This window comes from Zingiber officinale, chromosome 3B, assembly GCF_018446385.1.
Source record: "Zingiber officinale cultivar Zhangliang chromosome 3B, Zo_v1.1, whole genome shotgun sequence".
NCBI lineage: Eukaryota > Viridiplantae > Streptophyta > Magnoliopsida > Zingiberales > Zingiberaceae > Zingiber > Zingiber officinale.
The window spans coordinates 23,820,448-23,847,777 of NC_055991.1; the positions used below are offsets into that span (position 1 = coordinate 23,820,448).

The 27,330-nt window shown below is 39.5% G+C and overlaps 3 protein-coding genes across 3 annotated transcripts; 2 read left to right on the forward strand and 1 right to left on the reverse strand.

Annotated features, from left to right (window-relative positions):
- Positions 1–1,016: 1,016 nt before the first annotated feature.
- Positions 1,017–10,626, forward strand: LOC122056206. Its single transcript, XM_042618041.1, has 5 exons — positions 1,017–1,362; positions 2,077–2,282; positions 3,352–3,450; positions 9,411–9,484; positions 10,130–10,626. Exons 1-5 carry the CDS (start codon positions 1,056–1,058, stop codon positions 10,350–10,352), a joined length of 909 nt encoding a protein of 302 aa, XP_042473975.1. The 5' UTR covers positions 1,017–1,055; the 3' UTR covers positions 10,353–10,626.
- Positions 10,627–10,666: 40 nt separating this feature from the next.
- LOC122056205 (cell division protein FtsY homolog, chloroplastic-like) lies at positions 10,667–15,788 on the reverse strand. The gene is made up of 11 exons (XM_042618040.1): positions 15,411–15,788; positions 15,236–15,340; positions 15,075–15,148; positions 14,917–14,975; positions 14,286–14,323; positions 13,741–13,861; positions 13,547–13,615; positions 13,387–13,469; positions 11,689–11,757; positions 11,089–11,151; positions 10,667–10,991 (listed from the first exon to the last, which is right to left on the reverse strand). The coding sequence occupies exons 1-11, from the start codon at positions 15,726–15,728 to the stop codon at positions 10,878–10,880; spliced, it is 1,113 nt and encodes a 370-aa protein (XP_042473974.1). The 5' UTR covers positions 15,729–15,788; the 3' UTR covers positions 10,667–10,877.
- Positions 15,789–15,882: 94 nt separating this feature from the next.
- On the forward strand, positions 15,883–17,317 carry LOC122056204. Its single transcript, XM_042618039.1, has one exon. It carries the CDS (start codon positions 15,933–15,935, stop codon positions 17,217–17,219), a length of 1,287 nt encoding a protein of 428 aa, XP_042473973.1. The 5' UTR covers positions 15,883–15,932; the 3' UTR covers positions 17,220–17,317.
- Positions 17,318–27,330: the final 10,013 nt, after the last annotated feature.

Here is a 27,330-nt window from a genome sequence, read left to right on the forward strand (position 1 = left end):
TCTTGGAATAATCGAATAAATAAAGGTCAATAATGAGGGATTTGAGTTATCTTATAAAAGAATTATAATGTGATATAGGTGATACGGCAGAATTGAGAAGCTCCGAGTCAAAGTATTTCTTGGATGTTGGTGGCCAAGCGCTCCTCATCTTCTCCGTATCGAGTAGAAGTATTTTTACTCAAAGTCAGTGAATGTCGGTTTAGTCCCGATAAAACTCCTCCGATACTTAAGATAACGAGAGTAAATGATTATAAGAGAGTTAGCCTATCATCAATTATGATTTTTCTTTTATAACTATTACTATGTAACAACGTCCTTTATAACATTAATATTCTCCTTCTATAATAGTTTTCCTTTATAACATTACTTTTCCATTTAGCAATAATCACCCAAAACCTTCGTCCATCATGACCATTGTCAATATCTTTTAGCTCTCATGACATAGCCGAATTGATTATCATACAAAATTATCTTTCAATGAGATGACTAATTTTGATTTCCTGATTTACTCCTTCCTAATAGTGTGAGGACATCAAATTTCACCTTTTTACATCATTATCAATATCTTTTATTTCCCCTTAACCAAATCCAACCTATGCTTTTCTTTTTAAAGTAATATTTAGCTTTACGCCAGCCTCTTGAACACTTTCTGAATTTAAACATGTTTCCCGAGCACCTCATAATTCTGCTTCTATCTTCGACTCTCGAGTAGCTTCAAATTCTGAATATCATTTCTGAACAACTTGTGACTCCGCTTTCTGAGCTCCTTAACTCCAAACCTGATTTCCCAAATATTGAACAACTCGGACTTCATTTTAGAGTGCTACCTTACCAACTCCAACACCAAGTTCAATCTCGTTTAACCCAGCCGGTCCATCCCTAACTACTGCAGAAGCAGAAGTGCATATTACGAAATTTTGAAATGCGTTCAAGTAGATATTCTATCCATTAGAATTGACCGGCTCAATTAAGCGGTTCGGCTCGAGCTGGACCAACCCCGATAAAATGAGACCGGAGGAGGGCGCTGCGTTGGAATTGCAGACCGGAGCTCGGCCATGAGTCCTACGAAGGAGCCGGAGGGCGGATCATGCCGGGAGGAGGCGGACTCGGGCTCCGCTCGTCCGCCTCTCCCGCCGGCGGCCGAGGTGGCTGTTGGGGAGCTAGTCTCCGCCTTGAACCGGCGGAGGGTCTATAGGGACGTGACGCTTGCTCTCCGCTGCGGCCTCCGCGATGCCGCGGCCGACTTCTCCTTCCTCCGGACCAGAGGCCTACGGAGCCTCCTCAAGTTCCTCGGATCCATCTCTAGCTCCGACGAGGCCATCCGCCTCTTCTGCCATTCTCAGACCATCCCCGAACTGCGAGGTGTGCCCTTTGGATACGACTTTATGAATCGCGCTTATCTAGGGCATCCATTCAATTGCATTTCTGGTTTCAGATGCGACTAAAGATTTAGATTCGGGCCTTCTCATTTTTTGATTCCTAAAATTGTTATGGAAATCCAAGGTTTGTTTTTGAGGATCCGTAAATGGCCTATGCTTGATGTTACATGATATATTATAGTTAATGTGTGAATCCTGCTAAGTTTTGCTGAACCACAATATATATCTAGGGTTTCAAATTTTCACCTTGCTAATCCTTACTGGTCTGTCTGGACAAATCAAAATTGAGCAATCTCAGAAAATCTTTTTATGGAAATATTAACTTTGTCGGTGTTGTCACCATATGTGTATGTAAGATATAGCTATCTGTCATTTATTGTTGATATTCAATGTTATTTCTTGTTTTATGAGAAATACTATAGATAACCAGTTTTTCTTTTTTAGGGTTTAATTTTCTCAACAACTGACTTTACTGCAATTCTAATATAGCCACATATACTATTTAAACCATGTACTTTGCATATCCAATTTATCCACATATGTACTACAATTTTGTTGTAGTGATGACTGATGATCTCTATACTTGTACTTGTTTTGACTGGGAATAAATATAGGGGAAAAAGATCTTAGTATACAAAACATTGTTTTGAATTGTATATTCTTTTATTTGTCTCACTTAAATCTTGTTTACATGCAGTGGTTCCTGTTCTCTTTCAGAATTCATTGCAGCAATCGAAGGACAACCCTGTGGTGATTTTGGACCATATATTTGGTGTGGAACCTTTGAAGATTGTTAGTCCTGCAACGGAATCTGAAATTGCTATTGCACTCAGAGTTCTGGAAGGTTGTTGTTTACTCCATAGTAGCAGTGCAGCTTTAGCCCACAAACACAAGGCAATTGAGGTACATGACTGCACACACGTTTATGTGTAAAAAAAAGTGTCCTTCGATGAAATCAATAATATTTGTACATTGTAATTTCACAATTATAGTGGAATATATGTTAGACAGGCTATAATTTCTACATTGTCTTACATACAAGCTAGGTGTAATGCAGAAACATTTTTGGATTTAGCTGTATCTGTTACTTGTATGAACTATAAAGTCCTTTTTATTTCTTCTAACGACTTTGTGGTGCCTAGTTGCCTAGTTGTGGAACAGTTACTACCTCAACATTTATTGCTGTTTTATAGTTCCTGTAATCATGAATTTAATTGTGATTTTACTTATGCAGTGCTCTATTGACTCATTTTCTATTGGCTAAGTGAATATGTAATTTAACATTTTAACATATCACGCTGTATGTATAAGTAAATACTTAATGGAGTATGCCTGTTCAACTGACATTAGGAACCATGCTGGCACAACTTATCCTAGTTTGTCATATCTCATATGTACAGTAGCCTGCATGATAGTTTGACAAATTTATTGAGGATCTCGTTGTATGAGCTGCAGTTTCTTCATGCCTCCTGAGGTTCCATTTTTTGCTTGCTTCTTTTTCTTTTAGATATGATGTGCTATGCATATGTTATGTCATGTATCTTTTTGAATTTGTGGTAACTAAACATTTTCTAAAATTTTTGTCCAAGATGTAAAGCCTTTGCATTTTGGCATACTTATTTTGCCTTTTAAGGATAAACTTGGTTTTTATACTCTAGCGTTTGCATATCTGTTTTCTGCACAATCATTATTTTTCATGTTTGAGCATTGTCTGGATTACATCCTCTATTACATGCAGCTTTAATGTACTCCAATGACCATTTCAATAGAATCATACTATTGTTGTTGGCTGAACTTAGGGGAACTTACCATATTTTCTACGGATTCCGTCTAACTGGACATATAAAATTCTACTTTTTAATAAGTATTAAACTTTTCTGCTTGTTGGAATATCTTATTTTCATTGTTGAAAATATTATAGAACTTGGTTAATCTTTTTTACTGTCAAAGACTAAAAACAATGTGACTGCAGGTGTTAGTTAACATACTTTCCACTAGAGGAACCATTGAGCAAGGGGCATGCTTGGATGCTTTAATAGCAGTACTGTTGGAATCTTCATCCAATCAGATGGTATGCTTTTTCGAAGTGTCATATTTGTTTGCTCTCTCTCTATGGACAATACTGATTGCAGATTGTCTTTTGATAATGGATATCATATGAGATGGAAGTTTTAGTTGATGTGCTCTACCAAGTATTGCATATCTGTTATTTCAGTATATGTATGCCACAACCAATTTTGTGCAGTAAAAACTAGTACTGTCAATGGAAGTTACCATTATGCTGTGTCCATATTCACTTTGCTAGATACATTGTTGTGAAGTTTATATTAGAAGTTGTTGACCAACCCACATACATTTAGACTGTGGTGTTTCACGTCCTTGGTTTCTCTGGTTATCTTATTCTCTTATTCTGTAGCTGGGATTGTTATTGTAATGATTTCCTTAATGCTGCTTCATTACAAACTAAATTAGTTCTTCTGTGTTAATTTCCTTTGCACAATGGAATCTGGGTAGTCAGAATTATTATGTGTGCTTAAAATTTCCTACAGGATAATCTAGAAAGCAAATCAGCTGTTCTAGATATCAACACAGTCCTACAGAGCTAAATTATTAATTAACCAGTAACTAGTCCTCAAATTCAGAAGAACCATTAGTTCCTTTGATTAAATATGCAGAGAGAAGTAACTGTCATTACCAATAGAATGCCCATTTAGAACAGGTATTTCTTAGTTTGGTTTATGCAATGGAATATATGTTTTACTTGAATTTCTATTTTTTGATTTGTAGGAATGATATAAGTAGTAGGCAAAGAAAACTTTCCACAATGCCAAAAGAAATCCCTACACGAAATATTTTATCCCCCGTCCTGCATGCACTACCCATTAGCCCAATGGATCCGCCTGATTTGCTCTGTTTGTTCATTCATTACACATGCTTTGGTGAATATAGTAAGAATAAGCATTCTTTGAAGAACGTAATAGAGAAGGAATAATTATTCTTTCTTTTGATCAGAGAATCACCATTCTATCAAATAGGAATAACTTTTCTCTAAGCTAATAAATATTTGAGTCTACATCTCTTTGAAGGTCTCAATAGATATGTAGTAACGTATGTGATCCTGTCCGAAAACAGAGATGATGACAAGCTGGGGATGTGGTTTGAAGGTTGACGAAGTGAAGACTCCTCGTAGTTCTGCAACACAAAAGTGTCAGTGCCAGGCTGGGAAGAGGTTCCTGGCATTGGCCCTCCGATGCTCAAGTCAGTCTCTGGTGATGTAGAAAAGTGAACTGTAGCTAAAACATGTAGAAAACGAAGTTGCGCATACCTTTGCCTGTTGGTGGGAACCTCCTTTTATAGTGCCACTATAGTGTTCGTGCACGCATCTCAAAGCGTAGGCACGTTTTCGTAGGTGTCTTAGGAAAAGACAAGTCAAAAATTATCCCTGACACCATTCCTTAAATAGCCATGTAACTTTCTGATGTGACAGCCTAAAAGCTTCTAAAGGATATGACAAGATAGCTAGTGGGCCTACACTTGGCCGACCAGCCGCTTGGCCAAGTAGTCCCCGTCGAGATGCAATGAATAGAGCTATTGCCCTGCTTTCCGTTCGGCCATATTGTTGTCTGAGGGCTATCCTTTGTTCGACCGGACATACCTCTCGCTTGGGGGTAGTGGTCCGGGGGAGTTGCTGCTTGGCCATTGGCCTTAATTGTGGGCTTTCCCAGAGTGACCGTTCAGACACGATTTGGGCCGATCGAGTGGTCACGCCCAGTCAGACAGACAATGCCGCCGCTTGGCTTAATTGGTTTGCTTCATGGGTCTGGGCCTTTGACTGCTCTAACTTTGACCTCTATGTCCGTTGCTTTTCTTCTACTTTGATCTATTGGTGGAGCCCCCTTCATCTCCGCATCATAGGCCTTTCTCTCAAGTCTAGTCGAAGGAGACTGTAAGTCCGACTGACTAGACATTTAGTATGACCCATCATTCTTTCTTCCCAACCAGCTGTGCTTGGGCTCAGAGCTGTCGTTTAGCTGTGATGTCTACTTACAAACGTCGTTTGCCAGTTGACGTTCCTTGACTCAAGGGTTTATAGCCGCCGTTCGACTTTCGATGTTCTTTGACTCAAGTGTTTATAGTCGTCGTTCGGTTTTCGAAGTTCTTTGCCTCAAGGGTTTATAGTCATCGCTCGACTGTGATGTTCTTTGGCTTAAGAGTTTATAGTCTTCGCTCAACTGTGGAGATACTTTGGTCCGAGACAAGTGTAGATAGTTCGACCTCGAACGGGGGAGAGGGAAGCTTCGATAACATGGTCCGAGACCAGTGGACACTGCTCGACCTCGAATGGGGGAGATCGGAGCCCGTAGTAATATAAGGGAGCAAAACCCTTATCATGTATGATCGTGGAATCGTGTTGACCAGTTGAAGATATAACTTAATCCCTCGACTCTCGAATGTCCCTGGAGCCGGGGAGATAAATAGTGTCGATTCCTTGACTCCCTAATGTTCGCAGAGTCAGGTAGGGAATAATTTGAGCCCTAATTGTCAAAGGGAACAAATCCCCTAGCAATATGAGGGATCAAAGCCTGTAGTATACTATACCGGTGAGCTGAACCCCTATTCCTTGATTGGAGAACTGTAGTGGATCCTACGGTCAGAAGGAAAAATATAGTATAATAATAAAAAAACTGACCTGTTGATCGGCTGAAGATCTGACTCGGTTTCTCGACTCCCGAATACCTTTGGAGTGAGAGGAGAATATAATGTGTTCGTAGAAATCCCCCGGGATCACGATGATGGCAAAGTTTTCCGGCATCGTTCATCTTCATGTTCCAGATCAGGCAAACTTCCCACATACGACGCCAAATTTGATCCTGTCCGAAAACGGAAATGATGTAAGCTGGGGATGTGGCTCGAAGTGAAGACTTCTCACAGTCCTACAACACAAAAGTGTCAGTGTCGGGCCGGGAAGAGGTTCCCGGCATTGGCTCTTCGACGCTCAAGTCAGTCTCTAGTGATGTAGAAAAGTGGAGAACTGTAGCTAAAGCGTGTAGAAATGAAGTTATGCATATCTTCGTCTGTAGGTGGGAACCTCCTTTTATAGTATTACTGTAGTATTCGTGCACACATCTCAAAGCGTAAGCACGTTTTTATAGGCATCCTAGGAAAAGACAATTCAAGAAGTGTCCGTGACATCATTTCTTAAGCAGCCATACAATTCTCTGATGTGATAGCCTGGAAGCTTCTAAAGTATGATTTGTCTGCTGGACATGCTCTGCTGTCAGCGGCATAGACTCTTAAAAGGATATGACAAGATAGCTAGTGGGCCCACACTTGGCTGACCAGCCATTGCTCGACTAAGTAGTCTCAACCGGGACGTAATGAACAGAGCTATTGCCTCGCTTTCCGTTCGGCCATATTGTTGTCGGAGGGCTTCCCTTTGTCCGATCGGACATGCCTCCTGCTCAGGGGTAGTGGTCCGGGGAAGTTGCTGCTTGGCTATTGGCCTTAATCGTGGGCTTTCCCAGAGCGGCCATTCGGACACGATTTGGGCCGATAGGGTAGTCACGGCCGGCTGGACAGACGATGCCGCTGCTCGGCTTAATTGGTTTGCTTTATGGGCCTGGGCCTTTGACTGCTCTGATTTTGACCTCCACGTTCTCTGCTTTTCTTCTATTTGACCCATTGGTGGGGCCCTCTTCATCCTCGCATCACAAGTCTTCATCTCAAGTCTAGCCGAAAGAGGCTGCAAGTCCGATTGACTGGACATTTAGTATGACCCATCATTCTTTCTTCCCAACCGGCTGTGCTTGGGCTCAGAGCTGCCGTTCAGCTGTGATGTCTACTGCTCCGCCGTTCGGCAGTTGACATTCCTTGACTCAAGGGTTTAGAGCTGCCATTCGGCTTTCGACGTTCTTTGACTTAAGGGTTTATAGTCGCCGTTCGACTTTTGACGTTCTTTGACTCAAGGATTTATAGCCGCCGTTCGGCTTTCGACGTCGCCGTTTGGCTTTTGACATTCTTTGACTGAAGGGTTTATAGCTGTCGTTCGGCTTTCGACGTTTTTTGATTCAAGAGTTTATAGTCGCCGTTTGACTTTCAATGTTCTTTGACTCAAGGGTTTATAGTCACCGTTCAATTGTGGAGATACTTTAGTCCGAGACTAGTGGAGATAGCTCGACCCCGAACGGGGGAGAGGGAGGCTTCGATAAGCTGGTTCGAGACTAGTGGAGACTGCTCGACCCCGAACGGGAGAGGTTAGGCCCTGATGTATGTGGAAGTGGAGCTTGTAATAATATAAGGGAGCAGAGCCCTTATCATACATGATCGTGGAATCGTGCCGACCAGCTGAAGATCTGACTTAATCTCTCGACCTCCCAATGCCCGTGGAGTCGGGGAGATAAATAGTGTCGATCCCTTAACTCCTTAATGTCCGCGGAGTCAAGAAAGGAATAATCTGAGCCCTGACCGTCAAAGGGAGTGAAGTCCCTAGCAAGATGAGGGATCAAAGCCTATAGCGTACGGTATCAGGGAGCTGGACCTCTATTTCTTGATCGGAGAGTTGTAGCAGATCCTACGGTCGGAAGGAAAAATATAGTATAATAATAAAAAAATTGACCGGCTGAGGATCTGACTTGGTTCATCGACTCCCGAATACCTGTAGAGTGAGGGGAGGATATAATGTGTTCGTCGAAATCCCCTGGGATCACGATGATGGCCAAGTTTTCCGGTATCGTTCATCTTCATGTTCCAGATCAAGCAAACTTCCCATAGACGGTGCCAAATTTGATCATGTTCGAAAACGGAGATGATGGCAAGCTGGGGATGTGGCTTAAAGGTTAACAAAGTGAAGACTCCTCGCAGTCTTGCAACACAAAAAACATCAGTGCTAGGCCGGGAAGAGGTTCCCGGTATTGGGCCTCCGACACTTAAGTCAGTCTTCGATGATGTAGAAAAGTGGAGAACTGTAGCTAAAGTGGGTAGAAAATGAAGTTGCGCATGCCTCCTCCTGTAGGTGGGAACCTTTTTTTTATAGTGGCATTGTAGTATTCGTGGACGCATCTCAAAGCGTAGACACATTTTCATAGGCATCCTAGGAAAAGATAATTTAAAAAGTGTCCCTGACACCATTTTTTAAGCAGCCATACAACTCTCTGATGTGATAGCCTCGAAGCTTCTAAAGTACAATTTGCCTGCTGGACATGTTCTGCTGTTAGTGGCACAAACTCCTAAAAGGATATGACAATCGACCAACCGTTGCTCGGCCAAGTAGTCCCAGCCGGAACGTAATGAACACAACTATTGCCCTACTTTCCGTTCGGCCATATTGTTGTCGGAGGGCTGCCCTTTGTCCGACTGGACATGCCTCTCGCTCTGGGGTAGTGGTCCGGGGGAGTTGCTGCTTGGCTATTAGCCTTAATCACGGGCTTTTCTAAGCGGCCGTTCGGACATGATTTGGGCCGACCGGGTGGTCACATTCGGCCGGACAGATTGGTTTGCTTCATGGACCTGGGCCTTTGATTGCTCTGGCTTTGACCTCTATGCCCGCTGTTTTTCTTCTACTTTGACCCACTGGTGGGGCCTCCTTTCATCCCTGCATCAATTTTGTTCTATCTTTACACTGTTATGCAGGTATATGATACATGTATGTATATATAATCATTGTTAAAAATAATATGCTATATAATCATTGTTAAAAATAATATGCTAAGAAATTTATCAATAGATTTCTGGTCACATACAGGCAAAAATAGTCTCCATATAAAATATTAACAACCTTTAGCTCATCCTGTGCTTGCTTCTAGTGGCAATCATAGGTTTCAAGCATTATTTGTTATTCAGTTTATCATGGTTTTATGTTCCAAAAGAAAACTGTGGTATGGTACTATGTAGTGATGATTTTTTTTATTGGTAATTACAGAAAAAGATGGATACATATAATATGTTCGTTGGGTCTTATAATTTCTCTTTTGTCTAGCAATCTGCCAATTGATAAATAAACATCTCAGTTTGCTGATGAATTTTTTGGCTCAGGATTTTCGAGAATGTCATGGTATTGAGAAAGTCATCGATCTCATTAAAGATGAGCAAGTCGATGAAAGCATTAGGTCAGTTTGTTTGCAGCTTTTTTGATGCTTATTGTGCGTTCTCATTGAACTCTTGATATTTATTGCAGTTGCTCAGTTTCTGTGATTTTGTCTTAGTTAGAATGCCTTTTAATTGCCTGAAAGAAATGCAATAGCAGTTGATTAGTTCATGCCTGTAGCCTGTTATTTCAAAGCAAAAAGCAAATAAAATCTCTTCCTAAAAACTCTCAGTCACTTTATTTCAGCTTGTTCTTCTGTTCCTAAGCCACTCTCCTTTTCCTCTTAGTTATGTTTCAGATTATGTATGATTCTAAGTTTTTATTGTGGTGTTTTGACATAACTGAGACAACAAGGGTTCAAGTTATTAAAAACTAGAAGATTTTCTAATGTAGTACTGATTAGTTGGTTACTAATTATGATTCACAATTTCAACAATTAGTGAAAAATTGGAAGTAGAATAGAATTCAGAGGGAGAAACGACTGGATATGTGATGGATACTCTTCATCTACTTTACCATGGCTCTCACATTTCTGAATAGGCTTTCGCACTTGAATATTACAGCTGTGAAACCATGGTTGAATGAAATATCATGAATTCTGATTTCTATATAACTTAATGTGGCTTTGCCTTGGGTGAATGACTCATTCTATCATCTCTTTGGGCAGGTTGAAATGTGGAGAGTTTCTGCTTCTATTGGTTGGCTATGTGAATCGGAACGAAAACTCTCCATTGGCACACATACACGAGGATATGCAGCGAAACTTAGGCGAGAAGTGTGCATCACTAGTGTGGGCGGCCAGCCAGTTTGGATCAACCCTAGACCCTGAGCAAAGACAAACGGCTCTACATATTCAAGCGCGGAGGGTGGTAGAGTCCTTGGTGCTATAATAGTCTCATTCAGCGCAAAAATGTGATATTCATTCATAGTGAAACCTACTATATTATTTTAAGAAATTTAACGTAAAAAAGAAAAAAAAACATTTTTCCTTGTAGCTTTGTATTGTATTAGTTTAATTTGTGGTGTTGTTTCAGTTTTCGAGTTGTTTTGTTTGCAACTGATGCCACGGCTGTTTAGGATTTGTAATATTCTAAGTTGAACATAGTCAAAGTATCAAGACTGATGTATGACCATGTTTATATGTGGATAGATGAAGAGGATAAACTGAAAAGAAAGGAAGACTGGAGGTTTGAACAAGAGGAAAGAATGCTGAAGAGATCATTTTCCATCAAAATCACGTACAGACTTTTATACACGCATTACAGTTTTTAATGATTGAAAAATATGTTTCAAATATCTAGGTTTAATGTTGCTAGAACAGGGGGTCAACTGTACATGTCTCATCACATCAAGAAAGCTTTGTGCCATCTTCAGAAAAAACTGCAAAAGATGTTTCCAGGATAATGCCTCCAAAGTCAAGAGAAAATGGCATTAACGAAGGCCTCAGCATCAAATGGTTGGAGGTCATCAACTCCTTCGCCAACACCGACGAACTTGACAGGGATACCGAGTTCCTCCACCACACTGACCTGCAATTGAAACAGTGTCAAGCGGCTACAACACCAATTTTGACTGCCAATGGATTCATGAAATAACAAAGGGATGATCATGGATGAGCAATCGTACCACGCATCCTCCTCGAGCGGAACCATCCAGCTTCGTTAGTACTAATCCAGTGACGCCAACAACCTGCATTCAGTTATAACTATGGAGTTTCTATTCGCTTATGGAGCATTTATATTTTGGGAGGCAAGCATAATATGTTTGTCATGCACTGCAAGAAATAGAGTTGTAACTATGATCTAAGCGACAACCAATGTGTTTAACTACAACAGATTTCTTCCAACACATAAGAATGCTCAACTTGTCTATCATCGTCGTCAATTACAACAGTTTGTCTTAGTCTGTCTATCTTCCTTTTCTCTCCCATTTTCCTTTTTTACATTCTGAGATGTTTGCTCATACAAAAGGCCGGATAGGATGAGGGTCTGCCACTTCAATAATAGTAGATTCATCTCTAAGGCATATTCTAGCTAATAAAAATGGATGAGCAATAAACCACATGAATCGAAAACCCAAGTGTGCCACTATGTTATGTTATAGTACTAACGCAATTCAGAAATTTTTTGGCAGTTTAAATGCATTAAATGACTTATTCAATTGAGAAATTTCACTAAAACAAACAAATCACATGTGAACTCGAAAAATAGCTTCAAAGAGAGTTACTTCATTAAATTCTCTCGCCTGGGGCAGCATGTTCAAACCAGTGGTTCCATCAAGAACAAGCAGTATCTCCTGATAATGCAGCAGACAGAAAAAAATATCAAACAAGGAAAAAGAATAACCAAGAGACATCCTACGTCCAATGCATTTTTTCAAGATTAAATATAGATTGAAAATAATGACCAGACAAACTGAGTTGTTTTGCCAGAAACCAAACTAGAAAGAAGATTGTTTTCTAAACCCAAATTTTTTAACAGGAGAGGGTTGAGGACAGTTGTGCTCTGTCAAACGTTAATTACAAGAAATTCATTGAGTTGTATCAAAGTAATATGACATTCCTTGGCTTACAAATGGACTCCTGAGAGTGGTTGAGTAATATGTAGCCGTACAAAGGTTGGAAATGGATGCTTTCACCCAAGATTATCTAAATGAGTTATTCTGCAGAGTTTGTCTATGTTCGATTACTAGTGAACTGAAGACACCTAGAGTCCACTGTTTCAGTGATAGTTGCAGTCGAGCATATACTCGATATAGTTGTGTAGTTTATAGCAGAACATTTTTAATGTCCCCGATAGTTCTTTCTACATGAATATCAATGCTACAATTTCTATATAGTTCGATGTTAGCATTTACTACATCTCTTCAGTGGTTGTTAGCATTTACTAACTCTCCAGTGACTCATCATGGAACACCAATCAACATTATACATATTATTATTTATAGTTGGTGCATAGTTGAGTAGAGTGATGAAAGGATAATGTTTGAAGATTCTTCAGTCTGTCTAGGTTTTACCAGGAATTCTCCATGGCTAGTTTGAACAAATACGAAAATGATTGTTCATTACTCTGGAAATAAATTAAATGATTGTTTGCTATGGTTGGACTTTGCATATATGATTAACCTAGATGTTTTAAATTAGTATCTCTTTGGATAACAGGTTCTTAATTTACTCAAATGAAGGAAAACAATGAACTTCCAGGTGCTAAAAGATGACTACCATGAAGTCTTTCGGGAGGCATAAAGTTGAAACAATTTCTAGTGTGATCGTGTTAGGAATCCAAGACCAGAGATATAAATGACTTGAATTTAGATAGCAAGATGGAGGGTGCAGCATTAAAAGTTGGCTTCATTTACCAATTGATATAACTAACATTTTAATAAGGTTTATTACATGCCTTCTTGTTTCTTCTGCAGTATGGTTTATGAGAAATCAAAATCCTATCTATGTTCAGATTTCTGCATGTCTCATGTTAGCCTAGTTCATTATAAAGCTTGATATGTCAGGGCATGACAAAATGGAACAAAAGCTGATTTTTGGCTGTCGCAAATGTAGTGAACTAATCCATCAACCTCTGAAGCTATACCAAGCATTATTTTCATGTATGAAGCAGAATAATTCTTTATAGTAGTCCATCATGCTAAGATGATGCTTTATGCATTGTCATTTTGATGAGGCTCTTGCTACAATGGAAGCATATCAGGACACTGATATATATCACAAAAGTGGGCTCAAACAGATGTAAAGAATAAGATATGCTCTTTTTTTTTTCTCTCAAAAGAGCATCTCAAATCATACCAATAGATCAATTATGAAAAGATGTAGACAGACATCGTGCATTGTCATAAAAAATAGCCTGTCTAACCAACATTGTAAATAGGTTATTAAGTTATGAAAAGGTCAGTAGTGAAGTTTGGTCATACATTTGGAGCACCTGGAATGACTTTGGCAACAGCTTTCTTGCATGCCACCAACTCCTCCATTAGACTGTAGTTTGTATGAAGACCTGAAGGACTTGAGTTGTGTTAGCAAGTAATAATTGCTAGAGTATATAAATTTAAAGGGCAGATAAATGTCACATACGTCCGGACGTATCACACAAGATCACATCATAGCCTTGCTGTTTGCCCTTTTTCACTGCCTTTGAAAGGACTACGTAGGAAATACGATTAGAGGACACACAAGTAAGCATTACCAGGACAATATGGAAAGAATATAACAAAAAATTTTGGTGAACTTGAAATCTGATGGATGGAAAAGATACAACACAAATAAACCTGATGGGGCCTTCACTTTATCATCATCAGCCACAACTATTTCTGATTGCGTTCTCTCAGCCCATACTTCCAGTTGTTCACTAGCTGCTGCTCTATATGTATCACCTGCTGCCAATAAAACCTGAAATAAATGGATCTCTTGAATCATTTAACAAACTAGTTATCATTTCGAATGTAACAATCACAAGGTAAATTTCCAGTTTTCTAATGAAAATCCTGTAGGAAGTGGCAACAATAGACAATCTTCTTCTCAAAGGAGCTGCTGATTAACAGAATAGCTCACATAAAGCAAGCTAGAATGTGAGTGCCTGTGCGGACCATGTAGTGTTCCTACTGCCTTTGGTGATGCTTCAAAGATGAAAATAATATACAGCAAAACCACATATTTTTTTTGCGAAATTATCAGAAAGCGGTTTGAGAGAGTAGTCAAGTTGGTAGTAACTGTAGCTATACCAATGAGAGTGTTGCCACGAAGGTCAGTAACAATGTAAAGTACCTCACTTTAAATTAATAAGCACCAAGGATACACACAAAAAGAGCTATACCTTTACCCCTTCATTTTTCAATCTATGAGCAAGTTTTCCTGAAAAAATTCAAAACAAAATAACTCAGAATGTGACACAAGTCCAAGAGTTTACATGCTCAAACCAAAAGGGCAAAATAATATTTTTTTGCATATTATTCAGAATTAATCCAAAAAAAATCCAATATCATTGATTATTAATTATGAGTACCTGACAGAAAAAGTAATAACTTTGTTAACACACAATGAGATGGAAGAGGAAGCACTGTGAACTCCTTTTTATCTAGATTTTGATTAGCTACAAATTTATAAGTATTTCAACACAATAGGAACAGCTCTTGCCTTATCAATCAGCAACCAATTCATCTCTATACATGAATTACATGTCTAGTTGCAATCAATACAGGAGCATAATGAGAGGTAGAATTAACTCCAAAATTCAAACACAAATAGATGAGTTGAAAAGAACTTTGCTAAAAAGATTTTGCAATCACTGTTACATCTTACAAGTAAATCCTACACAAAAAATAAACCTGAGTAACTTGGGTAAAGTACCTAGCCTAAGGATGAAAAGAATACACTCCGCTACTTTCTTTAAGGTGAAAGCATAAACGGAAAATGTGCAAGTGAACATACAAGATCAAAATGATTACCAAGAGACGTTGTCTTTCCACCTCCATTAACACCAACAATCATAATCACTGCAGGTTTTCTGGTTGCACATGGAAATCAAAGGCTTTGCAATTGAGTCCAGCTTGGACGAAAGACCAATTGGATAAAAACACATGAAGAATAATTCAAAGTCTAGAACCTAAATCCCAGCTGAAGCTCTGTCTTACTGCCCTTGCTTGTCAACAACTGGAGCACGCTCGTCTTCAAAGCCTCCTAGATATTTGTTAATGAGCATTAACTTAGGCAGTTACTGAAGGGGAAAAACCTACAAGGAAGATGCTGAAGCAAGAAAAAGTTCACCTTTATCTCACTTCCAGACTTCAGCTTCCCCGCTAGTATATCTTCCCGAAGGCTGTCCACGATCTTGAACGAAATTTTCGGGCCGAAATCAGACACTAAAAGTGCCTACAAGAAAAATTCGAATGAAAATCAAAGTCAACTCTTCCCACTGCATGATCATCCTTTTTTTAGCCACCTCTTCGAGCTCATCCAGAACTCGGTCGGTGTCGGCGAGGTTCCAGTAGAGGAGGAGCTCATCCACAACGGAGAGGCTCTCACGCGTCTTGGAGAATCCGGAGAAGAGCTTATCAACATCGCTCTTGGCCTTCTCCTTGATGAGGCGACCCAGCCGGGTGAAGAACCCGGTTTGCCCGGCGGCGCACCGAAACCGAGCTGCCGAAGAGACTCCCCTGGAAACGAAGACAGAAAAGGACGCCGCTGAAGCAGGAGAAGAGAGACGAGGCGAATGCGAGAGGAAGGAGATGGCAAGCCGCGACGAAGCTACGACGGCCATCGTCTCTTCCGCTGTTAACGCCGCTCTTCTTATCCCCTCCCTCTCTTTTTTTAATATATATTAAAAATGCATTTATAAATTAACATCCCATTTTAAAATAATTATAAAATTTCTCAAACCGGTCCAGCACATTGAGCACGGTGAACCGGTTCGGCTATTTCATTACGGATCCCTTCTCGACTCGGATCTGACTCCAAGGGCACAATGCTTTCCTCCCCTTCCCACCACCTACTCCTCCTCGCCGTCGCCTCCGCCGCTGTCTCCCTCCTCTGCGCCTTTCTACGTCTCCCGTCCCTCGTCCTCTACGGCATCCACACCTACATCCACCCGGACAGCACTGGCGCTGACGGCCCTCGTGCCGTCCTCCGTCGCCCCTCCGCCGCCGATCTACCTCCCGAGCCCAAGCGCCGTTCCCGTTCCTCTTCTGCACAGAATCGTCTTCCTGGATTCGACGATGCCAATGCCCAGTTGCTTCGTCTTCGCCTCTCTGACTCCCAGCTCCGATCTCGTCTCTTCTTCCCCTCTTTCCATACCGCTTTTCTTTCGTCCGCTGTTTCTCTAACCAACCTTACTCTCCTTAGCGTTCTCCGCCCCAGTGATCCCTCCTTTGCTGTCTCGATCGCTGCCTCCGCCGCGGCCCTCACCACTGCTCATCTCTTCCTCCTCCTTTCCAGGATCTTCCTTGAGAGATCCGCCTCGAAGAGGTCCGAGAAGGAACTGAGCTTCATCTCTGGAATCTTAGGCTTTGTTTCCGCCCTAGTCATTGTCTTTGTCTTCTCTCCCTCCCTCTTTGACATCGATCTGGGCGGGGATGACGCTGGAGCCGCAAAGACAATCGCTTCGGTCTTCGCCGGAGCCCTCGCTTGGCTTCTCTTTCTCCCGTCGACTAGGGCGGCCCGAGCGTTCTGGCTTGCCACAGATCAGCTCCGGTGGAATCTCGCTGTCGTCTCGTGCGGCTCCATCAACAAGTCTCTCCTTTACTTCTCCGTTCTCGCTGGCTTCGCTGCGCCGCTTCTCTGGGTGTCGCCAATGGCGATTGTGCTGGCCGGCGGCGAGATCAGATCTGTGGGATTTAGGAAATTCAGAGTTTGGGCTCTCCTTGCTTCTGCTGTGTTGCAGCTTATGGTCCTCCGCCCCAATATTCAAATGTACCTCAACGAGGCTGTTATCTGCTGGTACCAGCGGTTGCATGCAAGCCGTGTACCGGACACGGATTATGGGAGAGCGAAGGTGTTCCTTCAAAATCACTACCTCTGCCTGGTAGTCCTCCAGTTCCTTGCACCACCGACCATAGTTCTTCTGTTGCTTGGATTGTCCCAGGTAAAAGGCGACTTGTTTAGTGATCTACTTTTGGCGGGTAATCTTTTACATTGCTCCGATCTAGTAAAAGACGTAGCTTTATTCTTAGCATGGTGGACTATGCTTGTTTCTTCAATCCTGACGTTGTCTAACCTTGCTTTATACCGTTGTGGTTTCTTGTTTGTATCCTAATGTACCATTTTTTTTTTCTTTGAGCATTTCTTCCACAGGCATCTGAATACATTTATTATTGTTTTTACCAATGCAAAAGGGATTGGCTATCTTGTTTTGATTCAAGAGATTGGTTTTCTTGTTTGTTTGGTCAATGATTTTTTTTTTTCTGTTATTCATGCGATACTCAAACTTTGATGATTCCAACATAGTGTTCTTCACCATGTTCAGAATTTTATAGCACATAACTACTTCATATCCCAGAATTTTAGGGCATCTCTAATAGTTAAAGTTTTGAATGAGCTTTTTTGAAGATTTCAATATGCCACATCAACATTATAAAAATTCATTGAAATATTCTTAATGCTCTAAGTGAGTTTTTTGTAATTCTCTCCACATGTAATTGCATGGCTCATGTACATTAATTCTCTCCATAAGTGGACTTATTATTAATTATTTATAAAATGAAACATTATAAAACATTATGACAATCATTGACATTAATTATTAGCTCTATGTTTAAAAGAAAAAAATAGGTTTGAAAACTCAAACCTGCTCTTAAATTAAAAACCCCAAACCTTATATACACAATCATAAAAGCTCTTTTTGGTGAGATTTTTCAATTTTATAAATTTCTAATAAAGCTTGCATTGGAGATGCTCTTAGCTAAAAAGCTCAATTATTTGTGTTTTTCAGCTATAAAAGCAAGAATCCAATGCTCACATACATTTATAGCTGTTGATATTTCGTTAGTGTTTGATCTGGAGGAAATAAGAGAGAATGGATATGTTTTAGTTAGATTTATTGGATATATAAGGAAACTCAGAAATTTCTTGGAGAACTTTTTCATTTCATGTGAATCACACATGGGGGATTTGAATATTTGATGATCGTTGTCCATGCATATATTATCCTCTTTGCCCTTGACCTTCTCAATTGTAGCATAAGGTAGGTGACAATCCTCACCCCAAGAGCCCCTTCAAGCCTTCCATATGCGATTTGGAAGGATGATAAATCATGGGGGGTTTCTACCAGCACATTGACATTTTGCATGAGATCAGATGAACTGTGATACATTTTGTGGAATTGAACTCATAACTTATTACAACGACGTCACTTAACCCTTAATCTTCTAAAAAAAAAATTTAATCAGGCCGGGTAACGGGATTTGAACCGTGGGTACCTGAGTGACAATTTGTATACCGCATCATAACTCCGGGACAAGTCTAAGATCTCTTAACCTTCTCAATTGTGGTAAAAGACGAATACGCTCGCCCCCAGCGCCCCCGCTAATTCGTCCCAGGGTTAACACGGAGGAGGTAAATCACGGACAGCTACTAGAATAGTGATTAGCATATAAGGGAGGTATTTATCTCGATTTTATCGAAATTTGAACCCCAGACTTCATTGTGGCAACACCTCATGCGCTAGCCACTAGACCCATTCGAGAGAACAAAACTAAGGTAGGGTAAATTTTTTAACGTGACTGAGCCCATCGCTCTGCGGCCCCATACCCTAGAAATCCCCGAAGGGATTTTTTGGGGAGCCTCAGTACCACGTATCCGACGGATAAAGAGTTGATAAGAGGGTTTGAACGCGGCACCTCAGTGCCAATGAGTAACAACGTCATAATCAGAGCACCCCTAGTTCTGTTGTAAACTAAGGTAGGGTAAATTTTTTAATGTGACTAGGTCCATTGCTCCACGACCCTATACCCAAAAACCCTCGAAGGGATTTTTTGGAGAGTCTCGGTACCACGTATCCGACGGATAAAGAGTTGATAAGAGGGCTCGAACGCGGCACCTCAGTCAACAGTGCCCAAAATAGGCACTTAAATTGATAAGAGCATGCGCAGATGGGGGCTCGAACTTGGCATCTCAGTCAATGAGTAACAACGTCATAACCAGAGCACCCCTAATTCGATTGTTCCCTTAACCTTCTCAATTATGGCAAAAAAGCGAATACGCTCGCTCCCAGCGCCCCCGCCAACCCGTCTCAAGGTCAACACGGAGGAGGTAAATCACGGGCGGCTATTAGCCTTTGGAATAGTGACTAGCACATAAGGGAGGTATTTATCTCAGATTTATCGAGATTCGAATCCCAGACCTCATTGTGATAATATCTCATGTGCTAATCACTAGACCCATCCGAAAGGACTCCCTTAATCTTCTCAAGGCTTACACTAATGTGGTTCTTTCAATTTCAATAGTAGCAGGAGTGGCTCCTTCAATTAATTTATTAATTTCACTGTGCCATGATTTTGTTGGTATTACTCTGGCTTAGTAAGTAGGATAACTAAGAAACAGATGTAAAGCTAAAGAGAGTAGAATTGGATTATACATTCTTTAGGAGATTTTCGGTAATTTATCAAAAGACGTACTAGGTTTAATGTATTTATCAAAAGGTATATCACCGTTTGGTATTTACCAAAAGACGTAGTTTACCAAAATCTATTCCCAGATTACCCCTCTGGCTAATCTGGCAACCGCCTTTTTTAAACACATTTTTCCAAGCATCCAAGCCGAAAATAGAATTGAAAAATAATTTGTGGTTTGGATGCATGTCTTGTCACCGTCTCTCTCCCTCCATCCCTATGCGTGGTGTTATAAATTTGAAAGAAATATGAACCATGCGCTTACCATTACTGCTCGTGCTGGTTGGCGGGATTGAAATAGACCAGTTAGGTTTATGGCATAATGGTGTAAGAGTTGCTAGAGGAGACCAAGGACAAATTAAGTTAAGAACGTCAGCCGAGAAGGACAAACTTCTTGCAAGAGGGAAATTAGTAGAAGCACACATTTAAAGATTTAGACATATATGTATTGATTTTTTTACTGCAAATTAGGATATTGATGGTAAATAAAAATGACAGTATTGGTAGGAAGGGTGGCGGCAAAAAGTGTTGTTATGATTTATTTTCGTTGTGTGGGGAATAATATTCAACAACACCTGAATTATAATGTAATAGAAGACTTAATCGATTTAAGTCATGTTAGTTTCTGACGTTGATAGTTAAGTTAGGCTAAAAATTATTTATTTTTGATTTAGGATTTAGTCAGTGGTGGTCTTAGTTTACAAGAAGTATATGCTTCAAAAGGGGCCTGATAACATAGATATCAGGCCCAACGAGATATCAGGCCCACATTGGGCCTGATATCTATGTTATTTGGCCCACATTGAGCCTGATATCATCGATATCAGACCCACCTTGGGCCTGATATCGATAAAGTGTTATGTGGTTAAAACTTTGCTTTTACATCAAACCCTTCCTAGTTTGAGCAAAATTATAATTTAACTACAACAATAGATTATGTAGTTACAAATTTACTAAAATAGTTTGTAACTTATTTATCAGGGATGATCATATAACTGAAGAAATTCTTTCTGAGATATGGAATACTCTTGATGTAAATTCTAGCATTGGACATGCAGCTAATGTAGGAGAAGTATCTAGAACAAATATTCCATCATCTTCGCAGTATAGTTGTGTGCCTAACACAAATAGAAATACAAGCAGTAATTTCACATTTGATCTAAATGAAGAAGCTAGTATTCAAGAAGATGAGGTTCTAAACCCGTGTGCAACACTTGTTGATTACTATGAGCCTACTTGGAGTGAGGAGGAAGGGTATTATAACCGAAATGGAGAGGAAATGCAATGCAATACAGATGTACAAGAATTCTTTGCTGATGATATGCAGATTGAACAATATGAAATATCTCAAGAACAGTACAGTGACTTAGAGGAGGAGTTCCCAATAGCTGATGATCCATATATTCTAAATTCTCGATTGCTCCAAAGGTCAATTGAAGAGGCAACAGATCAACATGAATTTTTTGTAGGACAGATATTTCCGTCTCGACAAGAGTTCAAGAATGAACTTGTGAAGCATGTCATGGTTAAACATATGATATACAACCCAGTTGACACTCGGAAAAATAAAGTAAAAGTTGTCTGCTTCAATCAACCATGTAAGTGGAGAGTAGTTGCCCGGGGGGGATGTAGAGTTCATTGTTACGAAATATATAAAGGAACACCAATGTGGCACCATTAGGGAAAGTGCTGATCATCAAGCATGCTCTTCATCCTTTGTAGCTTCTTTTGTTGAAGAGCAATTTCTTGCTAATGAACAATACAAGCCAAGTATGATTATAGCAGATATAAAAGCCAGGTTTGGAGTGATCATATTCTACAGAAAAGCATACATAGCTTGAGAAAAAGCGATGAAGAAAGTTGTTGGAGATTATGACCAAGCATATAGAGATCTTCCACTATATCTGCGTGAGTTAAGAGTCAGGGATCCTGAAACCTATGTGGCACTACACAGGAATGAGGTTAATCAGTTCCAACGCTGTTTTTGGGATTTTGGAGCTTGTAAAAGAGTATTCAGGTCTTATCTTCGTAAATTAATTGGAATTGATGCCACACACCTAAGAGACAAATATCCGAGTGTGTTGTTGATGGCTACATCAATAGATGCTAATGACAATGTCCTCCCAGTAGCCTTTGGAATCGCTGAAGTTGAATGTGGGTCTGCATGAGAGTGGTTTCTGGATCATACGAAGAGATTCTTTAATGTTGATCCAGAGTCAATGAGTATAGTATCAGATAGACATCGTGGCATTATAGCAGCAGTTAGGATAGTCTACCCTACTGCCCATTATGCTTTTTGTTGCCACCACATGTCTTGCAATATGGTAACATATACTGGCAGTAGGTCAGGTTTAGGGTTGTTTTGGGCAGCAGCTCGAGCAAACACAACACTACAATATGATATCGTAATGCAGTCCATGCTTGAAAAACATCCAGATGCTTATAAGTGGCTTCAGAACATTGACCCTAAAAGATGGGCTAATGCACACTTTAGTGGCAGAAGGTACACAATGCTAACCATCAATTGTGTAGAGAGTTTAAATGCTTTGTTCAAGGAGACACGTGAACTTCCGATAAACAGGTTAATTGATAATACCAGAAGAAAGGTAGCTCAATGGTTCTTTAACCGTAAGGAGGAAGCGTCGAAATGGTATGTTATATTTAATTTTTTTGATCAGGCCCCTGTTAGAATGTTTGGAGTTTATATATGAGAAGATAGATATGGTGTACAATACAACTTATATACATTATCTCTCTTTTCACTGATAAGCACCAACATTGCAATTTGGATGTCACAGGATATTGTGACTTATATTTGACTAATCACTATGTAATATAATTAATATTCCAGTTCCAGTTTATCCTCTTCTCATATAATACATAATACTGTATTAAATAACAAAGACTACATACAAACATATAAAACTACCTACACTACGTAACTTAATTTACATTCTCTACAAGTTTTTACCTTAAAATACTATGGATATTTAATGTTTTATGAAACGATATGATATCAGACCCACGTTGGGCCTGATATGCAATCATATCAGGCCCACGTTGGGCCTGATATTGAAGCATATCAGGTCCAACGGAGGTTGATTATATTTTATTTTTTTTCCAGCACCTATAGAGCTTTAAATAACGATTTGCCAGTAGATTTAGAGTCCTTGCAACTCCATCATACCACTCGAACTGAAATGGGTCGAATCAGAGGTGTCTAGATCCATCAGTGGGTTTTGACCAAAACCCACTGATAGCCCTCCCCTACTTGGATTTACCTGAAATCACGTTCCCTATGAAGGTCTGACTGGGGAAAAGGTATATCTGGTGTCAAAAAGTATTTATACCCCATTTCTAAGAAGGTATTGCTCCGTGCCAGTTGGCACGGAACAGTGCACAACATTTCTTTTCAACCCTATGTAAGGGGACTTTTAAAATTGATCTTATTTAATTTTTTTGATCAGACCCCTGTTAGAATGTTTGGAGTTTATATTAGGGGGAGATATATTCAAACTTTATGAAACGATACGATACCAGACTCACGTTGGGCCTGATATGCACTCATATCAGGCCCACGTTGGGCCTGATATTGAAGCATATCAGGTCCAACGGAGCTGATTATATTTTATTTTTTTCCCTGCACCTATAGAGCTTTAAATAACGATTTGTCAGCAGATTTGGAGTCCTTGCAACTCTAGATTACCACTCAAACTGAAATGGGTCGAATCAGAGGTGTGTAGGTCCATCAGTGGGTTTTGACCAAAACCCACTGATGGCCCTCCCCTACTTGGATTTACTTGAAATCACGTTCCCTGTGAAGGTCTAACTGGGGAGAAGCTATATCTGGTGTCAAACGTATTTATACCCCATTTCTAAGAAGGTATTGCTCCGTGCCAGTTGGCACGGAACAGTACACAACTTTTCTGAAGGGGACTTTTAAAATTGATGCTATTTTTTTTTTTCATCAGGACACTGTTAGAATGTTTGGAGTTTATATTAGGGGGTGATAGAATCAAGCTTTATGAAACGATATGGTACCGGCCCCACATTGGGCCTGATATGCACTCATATCGGACCCACGTTGGGCCTGATTTTGAAGCATATCAGGCCCAACGGAGGCTGATTATATTTTTTTTTCCCAGCACCTATAGAGCTTTAAATAACGATTTGCCAACAGATTTGGAGTCCTTGCAACTCCAGATTACCACTCGAACTGAAATGGGTCGAATCAGAGGTATGTAGGTCCATCAATGGGTTTTGACCAAAACCCACTGATGGCCCTCCCCTACTTGGATTTACCTGAAATTACGTTCCCTGTGAAGGTCTGACTGGGGAGAAACTATATCTGATGTCAAAACGTATTTATACCCCATTTCTAAGAAGATATTGCTCCATGCTAGTTGGCACGGAACAGTGCACAACTTTTCTGAAGGGGACTTTTAAAATTGATTTTATTTAATTTTTTTTATCAGGCCCCTGTTAGAATGTTTGGAGTTTATAATAGGGGGAGATAGATTCAATCTTTATGAAATGATACGATACCAGGCTCACGTTGGGCCTAATATGCACTCATATCAGGCCCACGTTGGGCCTGATATTGAAGCATATCAGGCCCAACGGAGGCTGATTATATTTTATTTTTTTCCCTGCACCTATAGAGCTTTAAATAACGATTTGCCAGCAGATTTGGAGTCCTTGCAACTCCAAATTACCACTCGAACTGAAATGGGTCGAATCAGAGGTGTCTAGGTCCATCAGTAAGTTTTGACCAAAACCCACTGATGGCCCCCCCTACTTGGATTTACCTGAAATCACGTTCCCTGTGAAGGTCTGACTTGGGAGAAGGTATATCTGGTGTCAAAACGTATTTATACCCCATTTCTAAGAAGGTATTGCTCCGTGCCACTTGGCACGGAACCTAGTGACATTATGCTCTTGAAACCGACTGTTGGTCTGAGCCTATTTGATATTTTAAACAATCACAACCGTTACCATATTTTTAGTTTTGAGGAGATAGAAATGGTGTGCAGTATAACTTATATACATTATGTCTCTTTCCACTGATAAGCACCAGCATCGCATTTTGTATATTGTGACTTATATTTGACTAATCACTATACAATATTATTAATAATCCAGTGACAGTTTATAATCTTCTCATATACTACATACCACTGTATTATACAACAAAGACTACATACAAAGATATTAAACTACCTACACAACGTAATAAGTTCATTTACATTCTATACAAGTTTTTGCCTTACAAGACTGGATATTTAATTCAATGTTTTAAAATACTTATCTCTCAAAATTGATACCATTACATCAATTCTAATCTTTTTCATGTCTCCTTGTTTGAAGTCCATCTTCATATCATATAGGAGACGTCGAATGTATTGCATCACAAAGAAGCCACAGTCAACGCTGTAAACAACAACATTTTTATGGTCAATATTTTTTTATCAATAATTTATATTCACACTCTGTGCTCGATTTACCTTACTTGTTGTTGTGGATATTCTATTGTGCGAGAGACCCATTTATCGAACGGATAATGCCTTTCCAAGTTTGGATGAATATCAGCAACGTGCTCACGACTATATAATTTAAAATCTGATACTTGAAGATTGAAGAGGAAATTTCCATTTTCCATCAACTAGCATTTATATTAAAATACAACCATACACATTATTATTAGATGCTCACCGCTGCTTCAAATTCATATTTGTATTTACTTCCACTTGCTAGAGAATTGTACTGATTGAACGTCATTGATTTAGTGTCCACCAGCAACAAGTGGAAGTGTGCATTATCACTGCACAAAGGTATAAATATATACCTTACCTCTTCATCTCCTCTTCCGTCTTTATCAGGTGTTGGAAGGCAAACTTACTTGACGATTTCAATAATGACTACAAATATGCAAAGTCATACATACATAACCAAATAATAAAAAGAATTCTAAATTTTACTATACTCAAATCAATTCCTTACTGTGAAGAATGTTGAACAATATATTGACTTGTTGTATGTGCTTCCAGACGGGAATGCCCCCCTAAATAGAATTTTACAATACGTGTTGATTACATCCCCTCTTGTCAACATTTCTCCATTCACACCAGATAAAAGGGAATACAAATTTAAACAAAAGGGTGGTTCCTCCCAAACTATATCATTTGTAAACCTACAAAGTAAACAAATCAGAGATTATTTTTACAAATTTAATTTTGATAACCTTAGCTCAAACGATACGAGAAGCATATAATAGTCTTGACTAATGTAATTTACATACTTTATTTCCTCTAAGGCTTTTAACAAGTACGCCACCTCTTCGTCTTATTTTTTTTTTCTTGGAAGACTTAAATTGCTTCTTCACATACTATGCACACAAACAAAAAAGTCAATTAGATAATCCATTAAATCTAACAAATTACAATGAAATTTGCAGATATCGTCTTACAACAATTGCTTGTTTCCTCATTTTGTCATATTTGACAAACATATCTACATCCTTCTCTGCCTCTTCATCAGATTTGTCTTCCATCAATTGTACAATATTAATTTCTTCTTCCATTTCATTCAAATCAAATTTTCCTTTCCCCTTGCCCACAACAACATATTCTTTGACAACTTTTTTTCCTTCTCCTAGACTTGTATCTTTCTCCGCAGGCTCACTTATTTGTATATTTCTACGCTGCCTCTTAGGTAAAATTTTGAGCCACAATGGACTATCAATTAGAGTGTCCCTGTAATCATAGCGACTTCTGTCACGTCCTCTCCTACTTCTTGTTGTAACACCTACAGGTTCAATTTGAGGATCGTCTACAGGCTCGCTATATTGAGATTCCATGCCTTTATTTTCAACTATTTTAAGTAATTCTTTCACCCTCTCCTTCAATTGCATGTTCTCCATTGTTAGCTCTTTAATTCTGTTTGCTTGAATAATGCAATTACAACACTCCTTATTAATCTGCCTTCCTACTTCAGTGACTTCAATTTGTGATGCCTCCATTGCAGGTGGACTGTCAGCAACGCCAGCAAAGTTCTCAACCAATGATTTTTCATCTTGGTTAGGGATTAGGTCAATCACAACCTGTAAGAATATTAAACCACATGTTAAAATAAGACTTTTTAACCCAACTATAGTCAAAGTATTCAAAATTTACCTCTTCAGATGAGACTTTGTCAATCAATTCTCTCACCTTGCTAATATGTGAAGGAATATTCCTCCACTTATTTATTCTCGCTCCTTTGATTTTGTATGGTTTTTGGATTGGAACATGCTCCAAAAACCATGTCTGATTCACCATCACAAGGGTTAACTATTTTAAAAAATGTTCGCAAAATATTAAAAAATTTCACATAAATTATACACTTACTGCCAAAAGACCAGCAAATCCCTTTAGGTAAGGGAGGTTGGTGTTAGACTGTTTTGTCTCAGTTGATGAAAATATGTCCTCAATCTTAGGTAATTGTGGAGCCATAAATTCATGGATTGCTTCAACCCAATTGAATCTATCAAGATTCTCAAAATCATCTACTATATCTATAAGACTTAACGGGACCTTATATGTACTAGAAGAAAATAAGACACAAACAAATATATACAAAATATAGAATTTGCAAAATAATAAAATATCATCTTCGCCTTCAACGCGATTGCCATAAAATTTAAGCAACTTCTCAATTCTTGATCTAGTAGCTTCTTTTTTGTTTGAGAAGTAAGTTAGAAAGAGGTCACTGGATGCTTTA